This window comes from Aulonocara stuartgranti (genome assembly GCF_965226115.1).
Source record: "Aulonocara stuartgranti genome assembly, chromosome: 7".
In the NCBI taxonomy this organism is placed as follows: Eukaryota; Metazoa; Chordata; class Actinopteri; order Cichliformes; family Cichlidae; genus Aulonocara; species Aulonocara stuartgranti.
Window position 1 is genome coordinate 6,964,850 of NC_138945.1, and position 12,651 is coordinate 6,977,500.

General features: G+C 37.8%; 1 protein-coding gene across 5 annotated transcripts in view; it reads right to left on the reverse strand.

The window, feature by feature from the left end:
- Nucleotides 1-2,657: 2,657 nt before the first annotated feature.
- camk2b2 (calcium/calmodulin-dependent protein kinase (CaM kinase) II beta 2) overlaps nt 2,658-12,651 on the reverse strand; it is a 65,786-nt gene continuing 55,792 nt past the window's right edge. For all 5 annotated transcript variants that reach the window (XM_082540312.1, XM_082540311.1, XM_082540313.1 and 2 more), the window contains 4 exons: nt 12,492-12,567; nt 8,171-8,265; nt 7,832-8,068; nt 2,658-7,668 (listed from right to left, as the gene is read on the reverse strand). In XM_082540312.1, coding sequence (XP_082396438.1) covers nt 7,833-8,068; nt 8,171-8,265; nt 12,492-12,567 — 407 coding nt within the window. In that variant the 3' untranslated portion in view covers nt 2,658-7,668; nt 7,832. The remainder of the gene's footprint in view (nt 7,669-7,831; nt 8,069-8,170; nt 8,266-12,491; nt 12,568-12,651) is intronic.

Genomic DNA, 12,651 nt, shown 5'->3' on the forward strand with positions numbered 1-12,651 from the left:
CTCAAGAGATGACTATAACTCTAAGAAAAAAGAGGTGTTAAAAGTTATGTGTTGGTGTAGAAGGCTGATACTATCACCGTTTGAGTCACAATGTTGTCAGTCTGGTTGGTAAAAAAAAGCAGAATTTCTAATTATCGCATCTTGTTTCATGAAGAAAAATATACCTGTATTAAAATCTGAGATGGTTAATTCATATGGCTCACAGTATATAATCAAAGTACTTCAAAGCAGACCTTAAGTAAAAAAGCATTTTATCCCTCAGCTTATTAATTTGTTCTCAGACAGGCTCCGATACCTCTGCACCACTGACTTTGATGTTAATATGTATTCATGTAATTGGTGTTTTGGCAACACAGCTTAATTCATGATGCTAATGAAGTATTTGCAACACTAAAGGCAGACACAGAGGAGACAAGAAAGACATTCACACATATACTTCAGGTGGTGGTGACACAGATTTTCAGCCACTTCATTATGTAAACTTGGATCTCACAGCACAAATAATTAACATAGTAATACCACTCTGCATTCAAAATAGAATAAATGCATTTACACCACTGCCAGAAAATGTTTTACATTTCATGAAAGCTTTATTTAATTAAATATTTAATTAAACGAATTGCAAACATAACAGAAGTTTTGCCCTTTAAACTTTCCTTTAATAAAAAATCATCGCTCTTCAGCCTTGCTGAAGCTACTGCAGACAGCTGACTGCCTCTTCTCTGAAGAATTCTTGCCTTGTTTGGCTCTGTACTTTAAAACAATGGACGTCATTAACAATCAAATCCGGGCATAACACATGAACATTTCACACCTCAATTTTTTTTGTAAAGAAAACAAAATACTAAATAAAACGACAAAGCCTTAAAAATCGCAAATATATTCTCCTTATCTAGTCTTTAATTAAACATGACTTTTATCAGTTTCTTGGTACTATCCCATGGATGCTGGGAATATAATTTTTTGTGTGTGCATGTGTGTCTCTATCTCTTTTCAGGCTGACAGATCACATGTTCCTGGTTCTGTACTGCTGTTTGTGATGTTTTATTTTTTATTTTTTGTTATTGTTGTTGTTTTTTATGGTGTGCTAGTCTTTTTCTTGTTTTTCAGGTTGAAAAACCTGGTCCTGGATGAATAAGAAAGTGCAACAAGATTTCCATAGCAGAAGCCAAGAGGAGAAATGGCCTGTTTTCCAAAGATCCATGCAAAGATCCCAAGGTGTGCTTTCAGCTACAAGTGAATAACAATACAAGGGCAGATCCTGAGCTGAAATTGAGCAATGCTAGAAGAGCATTGAGGAAAACAGGCATCACACAATATCAATGCTGGTGTACCTAAGAGCAGAGAACAGCAGCCTCCAAGATCAATCTCTCAGAACCAGCATTGCAACATTGCAAATACTACTACTACTAATAATAATAATCATAATGATGCTGGTGCAAGAGTACTAGAAAGAGACATCATATTAGTTTTTTTTCATTCTTGAATTTAAAATCCTTCTAAAACTCTGGTTTTCTTCCACAGTGTGTCTTTTATCGTGTCTTCCTCCCCTCACCCCTAACCAGTTATATATTGAAAAACTTTCCTCGATGTCTGCCACTGCGATGGTTACTGTATCCTGTACAATGAGGTCGCCATTGTCTCCTCTTAGATTCGTACCCACCCTCTCTCCCTTTTTCAAATAATTCACTTCTTATGGGGATCTGCCTGACCCAGGAACTGGCACCAGTCCCCTCTGAGGCCGTCTCCAAACCACAGCCTCAATTTATGCTCAAGCCATCTGCCATTAACAACAAAAATGTTAGCAAACCTAACATTTTTGTAGGTTTTCACAAGCATGTGATCCCAGCTAGTGAATTACTACTTTTTTTTTTACTGCAATTTTAAATATGTTTCTACTGTATTTCACTATAATCCGTGACATTAAGGTATTTGCAAAAGGTGAGTTTTATCTCCCTAAATTTAATATATTTCAATTTGATTTATTTATTTAGCTCCAATTTACGATTAGAATCCACTGTCTGGCCGTGGGTTTGCATAGGTTCTCTCTGGGTTCTCCGGCTGTCTTCAATAGTCCAACCACATGCTTTTAGTGAGGTTAGGTTAATTTCCAAATTGCCCATAGTTGTGAATTGTTGTCTGTCTCTCTGTGTTGGCCCTGTGTCAGACTAGGGGTGTACCTAGCCTCTTGCCCTATGGCAACTGTGATAGGTTTCGCCCCACTGTGACCCTAAATTGGATAAGTGGAAGAGAATGGGTAGAGTAAGAATTCCAGCAAAATAAAATGATGTTTAATGTTTAACAACAGATTACATTTTCTATCCTTGTCTGCAAAATTAATAAATTTATAAATATATAATATATAAGTGAGACATTTACCCTGAAATGCAACAAAAGAGAAGTAACTTTACACCTTTAAAACATTCATGAGTAAATCTACTTTTCGAACTTTCCTTTAATCACTGTGGTGGTTGAGATGTTTTTACTGACCCTTCAAACTTTGCCTTCTAAAAATACTTGCTGGAATATTCTAATATTCTGTTTAGAGGAAATACTGACATTTATTCATGTAACATTTTAAAGCACTAAAAACACAAGGAAAACTGAAACAACACGGGGTTCTTTCTAATGTTGTGAGTTGAGATAAGACGGAATAGTAGAGTGGACAATTTTATTAGTTTACACACTGATTACATCTGATCACACTTTAATATTGATCATCATCATATAATAAATACAAAAAGTACATGATAAAAGCTTTGTTTCACATACAGTCATCACCATCATCATCATTCATATCATACTTGCTCACATGAACACAGAAGAAGAAATGATAAGGATCTATCAATACATTTAAATTTTTCTTTATAGCTGAAGCCTAAGATTAACACCCAGGCCCAAACCTAGCTATTAAGTAAGAAGGTACAGCTTTCAAAGCGGGACACTAATTCTAAGTAACCAATCCAATTAAAGTACTGATAGCATTGACATTTGGTTTGACCAGGAAGGGAAATTCATGGCTTTATCCTAAAGCCATAGCTCTGGAGTTTCACTGATACTAATGGTTTAAAAAACAAAAAAACAAAAACAACCTGAAGACTGTCTGATGATGCATAATTCCCCATTTCATTTTATAACGTAAATAATTAGTAATTAATAAAAGACTGTTTTGAATGACTGTTAATAATGTGTTGAAGACACTACTCGTGCAAAATGTGAAACACTAAATCGCAGCCTTGGCTTGGCAAGTTCACCATGCGTCTCTCCAAATTTAGGTGCTTAATGTGTTTTTGTTTTTAAATCTTCTTCTAACTTTTATGATTCAATGCAACAAGTATTTGAAAGCAATATTTCTTTATTTTACATCATGAATAGCATGGATGGTGAGAAGTTTACCTTGTGAATTGCTGGTATGCCCATACATTTACCCTAGTAGATGGTGTATTTTACAACACCACTTAGTACCTAAGGTTTGATTTCTTAGTGTTGTGAGAAGCACAAAGTTATCTTTCTAATACATTTTTCTTTAGTTTACTTTATAAAATCATATATGTATATTTTAATATTTCATGATAATTGGTTTCCTTTCTCCATTAGGTGACAAGCTGGAACCAGCAAATTTTTATAGTTTTCTTTGAAAACCACTTCCAGTGGCGCGGCTGCCCCTCTGTTGGTCTTCCTTGGTCTCTTGTGTTCTGGGGGCCTCTGGATGTCTGGAGTTTTGATCTCCTCCATACCTGCTTCATGCCCTGGAGGACGGGGCTGTGGCCCCCTCACACCCTCTAGCAGATCATTACATGAAGGAACCTTTTAAAAAACAAAAAACAAGCGCGTCCATGCTCACAGGTGTACACACGGGTGATCACACCCACAAACTACACCCTTTTTGGCTCCTACCTCAAAGCACACTGTGTTCTGTTGATCTTATGTGCTGCACAATAATGTTTAATATTTAGTATTTACTGTCATATTCCCATATATCATTGTGATATTGTTTATTCTATTACTCTTGTTCTCTTCTGCTTGTTTTCTTTTTTCTTTCTCAGCAGGTGACCCAGGTGATTGATATATGCATTTTTTTTCTTTTTTTCTTCTTTTTCTGCTCATTCTGTTGGTTTTTGGTTTTTGCCCTTCTCCCCCGTCCCTCTTCTCAGCTGTTTCTCTTTCCCTCTTTCTTTCTCCCCTTCTTTCCCCCAGTCAAGTCTGTCCCATGTTCAGTAAGTGAAAATAAAATAAACAATAAAAGGTGAATCAAATGGACCATTATGGCAAGGCTGGGATGGTCAATTTGGTAAAGTAAATCCGTTGGGCATCTTTCTTTGCCTTTAGACAACAATTCTGATGGCAAAAGAGCCAAACGGGACAGGCAAAAAAAAAAAAAGAAAAAAAAGAAAACCACTTCCATGATTTGATCTTTCCAGTCATCGTCCTGCGATGATTCAACCAGTCGTTTAAGCTTTACTGTGTATGTGATATTTGAAGGATCAAACTAGGAATGTTCTATACTATTTGTTGAGTGAGCTAAAGTAATTTGACAATATTGTGAATATGTCCTAAAATAGACCAGCTCAATGCTTTATTTGACAGTCTGTATAAGCCTGTTTTAAATCTTCAGCATTTTTCTTCTCACATTCAATAATCATGTATGTACTTTAATCCTGTAGTCAGTCTAAATGTCAAGCTTCAAGAAGTTAATGCCCCCTCAAGGACAGAAAGTTAGATCGTTAAGGGAAAATACAGCAAACAACACTAGATATTTGTAGTATTTTCCCAGATATTTCTGGGAGATATTGTAAAAATAAAGGATTTGATATTCTACCTAATATTTTGGTTTTACTCACAAACATTGAGGGGTGGCTGTTGCTCAGGAAGTAGACCAGGTCATCTACTAATGAGAAGGTCCATGCCAAAGTATCCTCAAGCAGGTATCCTAAGCTGCCCTCCAATGCGTTCATTGGAGTATAAATGTTCAATAAAAAGGCACTTTGGCATCAAAAAAAGTCCTTGGGTAAATGAGGCAAGCTGTGTAAAGCGCTTTGAGTGCTTAAGTAGTGCAAAAAAACCACTATTTCCAAACCAGTCTATTTCAAATTTCATTCCTGCCTGTGTGTTGAATCAATGTCCTGGAAAAACTGTGTAAATTTTTGTGATTTAGACATTACACACAAATATTTGTAAATATATATAAAAGAAACTCTGCTTAGTGCTTGAAATAGAAGTAATAATGTATGTGTGTGCGCAAGACACCGTTGTCTTTTACAAATATGTCAAGTGACTTTTCCATATTTCCACATGTTAAAACCTTCTTGTTTTAGGTCAGCCACAGCTCTACAAGAGTAAGGACAAAGTGAAAATTAGGGCTTTATGGAAAAGGAGGACCCTTTTATGAATTCTGAAATACAGTAAGTCGTTCCTGTTCATGTCTCCAGACTAGAGAAAAACTAAAGTTTATACATAAAAAATGAGAGAGTGACTCTATGTTCTTATTCCAAAACGTACAAATGCAACTCTGGAAGATTTATTATATAATTTTCAATTTCACTTTTACTCTCTTTTAGTCTTTTTTTTTTTTTTAAATATCTGTCACTTTATGTGTTAAATGTTCTAGTGTTTTCATCAATAGCTGTCTGTGTATCCTGCTCCAATCTGCTTGGCAGGCAGCTGTTTAAGGCTCCATAACTTTAGTGGTTTACACATTTGCCTCCCAAGTGAAAGGTCCCACACACGATGTGTAAGGAGCAGCAGAAAATTCTTTTTCAGCTTTCCTTTTTCTCTTAAATAGCTTTCAGCTAAGTCACAAATTATGGCACAAGAGCATAATGTTACCATATTTAAATGCTAATCATGCGGAAGGACAAGTAAATATTAGCTTTGTTGGGTTGTATCTGTACACTTTTGTGAAAATGTGACAAAATGCAATCCTTTAAGAATTCCCCTGTACCTTGATACAATCCTCCTATACTCACTGACTAACCTAATAATCAAAGAAATGCATTTTATAAGATGAGAAAGGTTTTAGAGATACATGTTTTTTGTACAGGGACAGAAAAATGTTAAAACAGACTGCTACTTTTATAGCACTTTTCTATTCTATTTCAGCACTTTCTTACCACAACTCTCATTCATATACACATCCATGTCTTTTTCTATGCCTAAACACATTTAACCAAAAATTCAGATGGATGCATTTTAAGATTTAGTATCTTGCCACGTGGAAGTAGAGGAGCCAGACATTGAACTGGATGAGGTTGTGTTCTAATAGGTTGTCTATTAACCTTCCGGTTAGTAGATGACCTGCACTAATTCCTGAGCCACAGCCACCCAAAGCAAAAACTGACAATTAAAATATGGTTTTAAATGACCACATAATTAAAACAAACTTTGATTTCACTTTGGGAACTTTGACCTTGGCTTTCTTTTAAATCCAAAGTCTAATTTAATTATTGCAATCAAAAGTAATAACCACACACCCTTGTGTTGAGTTTAAGTTGTCACCTTTTACATTAGTCAGGTTCCAATAAGTTAAATCAAAAATGATCATTTAAGGTTTTGGTTGTTGCCTTTGAAACAGTAAAGAACCTGGGCCCAAATATTACTGAGGAAGGGCATATTCTGTCATGGTCACCAGAATCCTCATATACTACACTGTCATGTCAACAAAAACAGTTTATGCACTTAGAAATCCAGAAAGTAGAGGCCGCAGATTATAGCTCACCAGCAGTGCAAAAAAACAAATAAAACAAACAAACAAACAAAAAAAACCCAACAGAAAATGCACGACAACACCCCATTTACCAAATGCATTAATGTGGAATATCATGCAATTAAATACCATCAACAGCGTAACTGTAGTTAAGTCACCACGATAAAACTGGAAATTTACATAAACATTGGGATATTTCAACATTTCAACCATAGTTTCAGTAGTTAACTTGCAATGTTCAGTACATAAATATCAGTTAAGAACAACAGTAACATCTTAGCATGCTGCATGGTTTTCACTGTCTCACAGAGTGGTTGGGGGTCGTGAGGGATGAGGAATGGGGTGGTGGGGAGTTAAACACCCAATAAATAAATTAAATTAATTAATTAATTAATTGTGTTGTGCTGTGCTGTTGCACAACACAATGAAATTCATAATAAAATACACCCACCAGACTCTTTGTGTGAGACACGTGATACTGATTGTTCATTTCACACAGGCAGCCTTAGTCGTGCAGAACAGCCACTGCTAATGACAACACAGGAAGGAATCATGCATTGTCATAAAAAAGAAGAAAGGATTAAAATGGATAATAAATAGACTGTACAGTTGAAAGAACACAGAGACAGACGGTGGCCATAATTATACTAGAAGTAACAATAGGAAGGAACAATAGCTTTTTTGTTTGCTGTAGGCAGGCCGAAGAGTTACAAGAGTTTAATGTTGTAGCTGATGTGTCCTCTGCTGTCAGAAGATGGGAGCACTGCTATTACTGTCTGCTGTTGTCGAAGTTGTACAGGGAGAGAGAGAAAGAAGTGGGTGTGCAGAGTGCAGGAGCATGACCACAATCCCCAAATCAGATTCCTTCAACCCCACCACACATCCACCTGCACCTCTCTCTCAGTGCTGCTTCTTTCTCTGTGATTATCTGCTCGTTACTTTTCTGCTCTGCCTCCTCAAAATGCCTGGAAAAAAGTATTTACACCCATTCAGATTTTGCATATTTATTTTTTGTGCTGCAGATATACATTTGTTCCCATGAAGCTATATTTAATAACCCCGAATGATTGAGTGAAAACACATTTTTATAAATGTTCATCGTCTGCGTGAATGCTATTGTTGTCCTACCTCACCCCTGCAGCGGGGCAGAAGGAGCTCCTGAGCAGTGGAAGTGGACATTTTGCCACCGGCTGTCCCTGCGGTGCCATACCCTGGTCTCTTCTGATTGGCTTGAGCGAGGACGGCCCTGGCCATCCACGAACTGCGTCAGGCGGATGTAGGCGATGCAGGCAGCATCGTCCCCAATTATATGCACATGGGGGTTAAGGATGGTGGTGTGGATAGGTTTGCTGTTCTTTGAGAGGACTGATGGGAGACAAATAGTCCACTTAGCGATGAATATTAAATATAGATGTATCATATATTTTACATTTTCAAAACATCAGTAGTAGATTGAACTAGTCTTACGATTGTCAAAGTAAAATCTGTGGAAGTCCATTCCCTCCACCAGATTTCCCAGCCCCTCAGGTTCAAATGAGGTCAGACCAGGGTCGCAGATCTTCCTGTTAGTCAAGATATATTTTTACACAAATGACGCACGGAATAATTTAAACAGTTCTGTAACAATATTTTAGCAATGCTATATATCTCATAGTTAAAACATTTAAAAAAAATTTATAACACTGACAAGGAAACCTAAAATTCTGCCCACGTCTGTTTAAGCAGTTACAGTTACTGTTTCATAGTTCTGACTTAGCATGTCAAAATTCTTGCTTACTAAGTAACAACCATTACAGACCATCTCACAACTGCACCCAGGTTTGTTAATACAGTAGTTTCTTTTCATTTATGCATTTATGATGCACCTTCCAAACTGTAACAATATTAAACAATGTATACACAATTAGTAAAGATATTATAGAGCTTATAATTTTGCTCTATCATGCTCCTCCCTCATGAAATGGGATCAAATGTTAGAGTCACACTTCGAATAACAATAATAATAATAATAATAATAAATATAGCGATAAAAACAACAATCATTGTCACAAAATACTAAATGGAAAACCTTTAACCTCTTAATTTAAACCCTTTCCAGTATTTCTTATCTCATTTCATTTTATCCTACATTATATTTCACTAATAACAATATACATCACTTACAGTTTAATTTCTTGGCACTATCATATGGACGCTGGAGAATCTTTTTTTTTTCACTGCAGCGAGTAAGTTTTTTTTTTTATCTTAGTTCCCTTTATCATGTGTGTGTGACGCTCAGTTTTGCAGCTGCTCTGTCAGGTGGATTCTGTTCAACTGTGTCTCCTCCTTAGTATATAAAATGGTGTAAAAAAGTGTTTGCCCCTTCCTTATTTCCTATTTTTGTATGTTTGTCAGACTTAAATGTTTCAGATCATCAAACTAATTTAATTATTTAGACAAAGATAACACAAGTAACCGCAAAATGCAGTTTCTAAATGACGTTGTTTATTATGAAGGCAAAAAAACCCAAACCTACATGGCCCTGTGTGAAAAAGTGACTTCCCGCTAAACCTAATAACTGGGTGGGCCACCCTCAGCAGCAACAACTGCAATCAAGCATTTGTTATGATTGCCAATGAGTCCTTTACAGCACTGTGGAGCAATTTTGGCCCGCATATCTTGGTGGAATTGTTGTCATTCAGCCACATTGGAGGGTTTTTGAACATGAACCACCTTTTAAAGGTCATTCCACAGCATCTCAATCAGATTCAGGTCAGAACTTTGACTGGGCCACTCCAAAGAGTTCATTTTGTTTTTCCGAAACCATTTAGAGGTGGATTTGCTGGTGCATTTTGGATCATTGTCCTGCTCCAGAACCTAGGTGTGCTTCGGCTCGAGGTCATGAACAGATGAATGGACATTCTGATAAGGATATTTTGGTAGACAGCAGAATTCACAGTTCCATTTACCATAGCAAGTCTTACAGGTCCCGAGGCAGAAAAACAGCCCCAGACATCACACTTTCACCACTATATTTTACTGTTGATATGATGTTCCTATTCTGAAATGCCAGATGTAATGAGACATACACCTTTCAAAAAGTTATACTTTTGTATTATCAGTCCATGGAGGAATTAACCAAAAGTCTTGGAGATCATCAAGATGTTTTCTGGCATTTCCCTCTTGTCTGTCATTTTATGTGTCAGTCAGTTCTAGCCCTGCCTTGTTACCATTTTGGCTTTTTTTCATCACCTGTTTACAAGCAAATAAAGCTGTGATTCTGAGTTTAGTTCTTCTATAACCTTCTATATACCAAAGTATTGTAGATTCCAAGTAAATCTTTTTCTTAGGATTGTCTATGCAATCCTAAGAAAAAGATTTATTTGTAGACAATATGTTGTGTAAACTGACTGAAATAGAAGTCTATGCCAGGGTGCTGGAAAGGAGAATTTGTCCACTAGTGAACCTCAGATACAGGAGGAACAATGCGGTTTTCGTCCTGGTCGCGGAACACTGGACCAGCTCTTTATCCTCTCAAGGATACTTGAGGGCGCATGGGAGTTTGCCCAACCAGTCTACATGCGTTTTGTGGACTTGGAGAAGGCATTCGACTGTGTCGACTGTGTCCCTGAGGCCATGGTTCTCAGCTGGAAAAGGGTGGAGTGCCCACTCAGGGTCGGGGATGAGTTCCTGCCCCAAGTGGAGGAGTTCAAGTATCTCGGGGTCTTGTTCACAAGTGATGGGAGAAGGGAGCCGGAGATCGACAGATGGATTGGTACTGCGGCCGCAGTGATGCGGACGCTGCACCGGTCCGTCATGGTGAAGAGAGAGCTGAGTGTAAAAGTGAAGCTCTCAATTTACCGGTCAATCTACGTCCCTATCCTCACCTATGGCCACGAGATGTGGGTAGTGACCGAAAGAATGAGATTGCGGATACAAGCGGCGGAAATGAGCTTCCTCCGAAGCTCATTTCTGCGCCTATCTCCCTTAGAGATAGGGTGAGAAGTTCAGCCATCCAAGAGGGGCTCAGAGTAGAGCCGCTGCTCCTCCACATCAAAAGGAGCCAGCTGAGGTGGTTCTGACATCTGACAAGGATGCCTCCTGGGCGCCTCCTGGGTGGGATGATCTGATATCCTCGTGTCCGTGTTGTTCTCACATCATCATAATAAATGTTGTTCCAGGTTCAACATTGCAAGTGACCAATCACATTGTTGTGACGTCCCCCTTTTGTGCCTTTGAAAAATACAGCCATAAAAAAATCTACTTCATTTGCGAGAAGAGAAACCACTTCTGTCCGCCAATCCAGGAACTTGAATTCTTTGAATTTCAGGATACTTTTCTTTAATAAACAGTAAGCATTATACATATTGTCCTTACAGAGGCGGTTTCCCGATTTTTGAAGGCGTTTTTTTTGAGGTCGCGGATGACGTCAGGAGAAGATGATTGGTCACTTGCAATGTTGAACCTGGAACAACATTATTTATGAGGGAACAACGCCAACACGAGGATATCAGATCGTCCTCCTGGGTGAGGTGTTCCGGACATGTCCCACTGGGAGGAGGCCCCGGGGCACCCCCAGGACACGCTGGAGAGATTATATCTCTCTGCTGGCCTGGGAAAGCCTTGGTGTTCCCCCGGATAAGCTAGAGGAGGTGGCTGGGGAGAGAGGGAGGTCTGGGCTTCTCTGCTTAGGTTGCTGCCCCAGCGACCCGGCTCCGGATAAAGCAGAAGAAGATGGATGGATGTTGTGTAAATTTAATTTAGTATTTAATTTTTCTCATTGTGTATCATGACTTCAGCTGAATCTTATAACTGTGACTGAGCAAGTCAAATATTTAATTCAGTTTAAATTTTAAATTAAAAAACAAAAAAACAATCTCACTTTCAATTTTGAACTAATTACTAAAGATTGTGAATTTAGTAGTTCATACTCCACAGTTTAGTGGTTTAAACAGTCACCTAACAAGCAAAAGTTTCTTGGTTCAGTCCTACGGGAGACACAAATCCTTCTAGGGTTGCATCAGGATAGGCAGCCAATGTAAAAAATCTGCCAAAACAAACTTCCTGCTGATGTGACTCCTTGTGAATAAGGGAACAGGCAAAAGTAGCTTATTCTACTAAAGATGGTAAGTTTAACTTAGAGTCTTGTAAAATACAGCATGTTTTGACATCCTAAATTTAACCCAGACTTTTAGTCTCGATTTCTGACTTGCAAATGTATATTTTTGAGGCAGTAGTTCAAATTGCACTTTTGACTTCCCTGTGTTACATAAACTTACCTAAACTGATCATGGTTGTAATTTTTTGAAATTTTATATTACTATCTTTTGAATGTGACTCAGTATGACATACAATTACTATGTCTTTGTAGTTCCACTTCCAATTTAGAATTACAAATCTTACTCAAAGTAACTCAGACTTATTTTTGAGCTCTGTGAGTAACTGTTGTATTGTTTTTGCTTATAATATAATTGCTTTTTAAACTCATGCATACATTTTAATCTGTGTCACCTTTCTTTGTGGAAATGGGTTTCCATCACTCTAGGTACACTTTAACCACCCCTCCCCACTCTACGTCAGAAGCATTACTCTTAATTATACGGCAGGTAGAGAGGGGAAGAGAGGATAAAACAATGACTACAATTACTCTTTAATCTTTTAATACAACATGTTTTTATGTCAATCAGATTAATGGTTCTCTGTGGTTGATGGAGAGCTTTAATGTCCACTTAAAGAGCTAAAATTGTACTCTTGCAGCAGCTGTTTAAAAAATCTTTTATGGAACCAGAAGGATGTGCATTGGACTTACGCGTAGGCCTCAAAGTCTCCATTGTTGACAGCTTCAATAAGCTGCTCTGTGATCTTTATGATTTCCTGTTTGCGAGCTGCAGAGAAGAAACAAAAAGTGTGAGAAAATCTGATTGTATCCCAAGTGACATTTCGGCTTCACTGTGAAGCTACAGTGTACT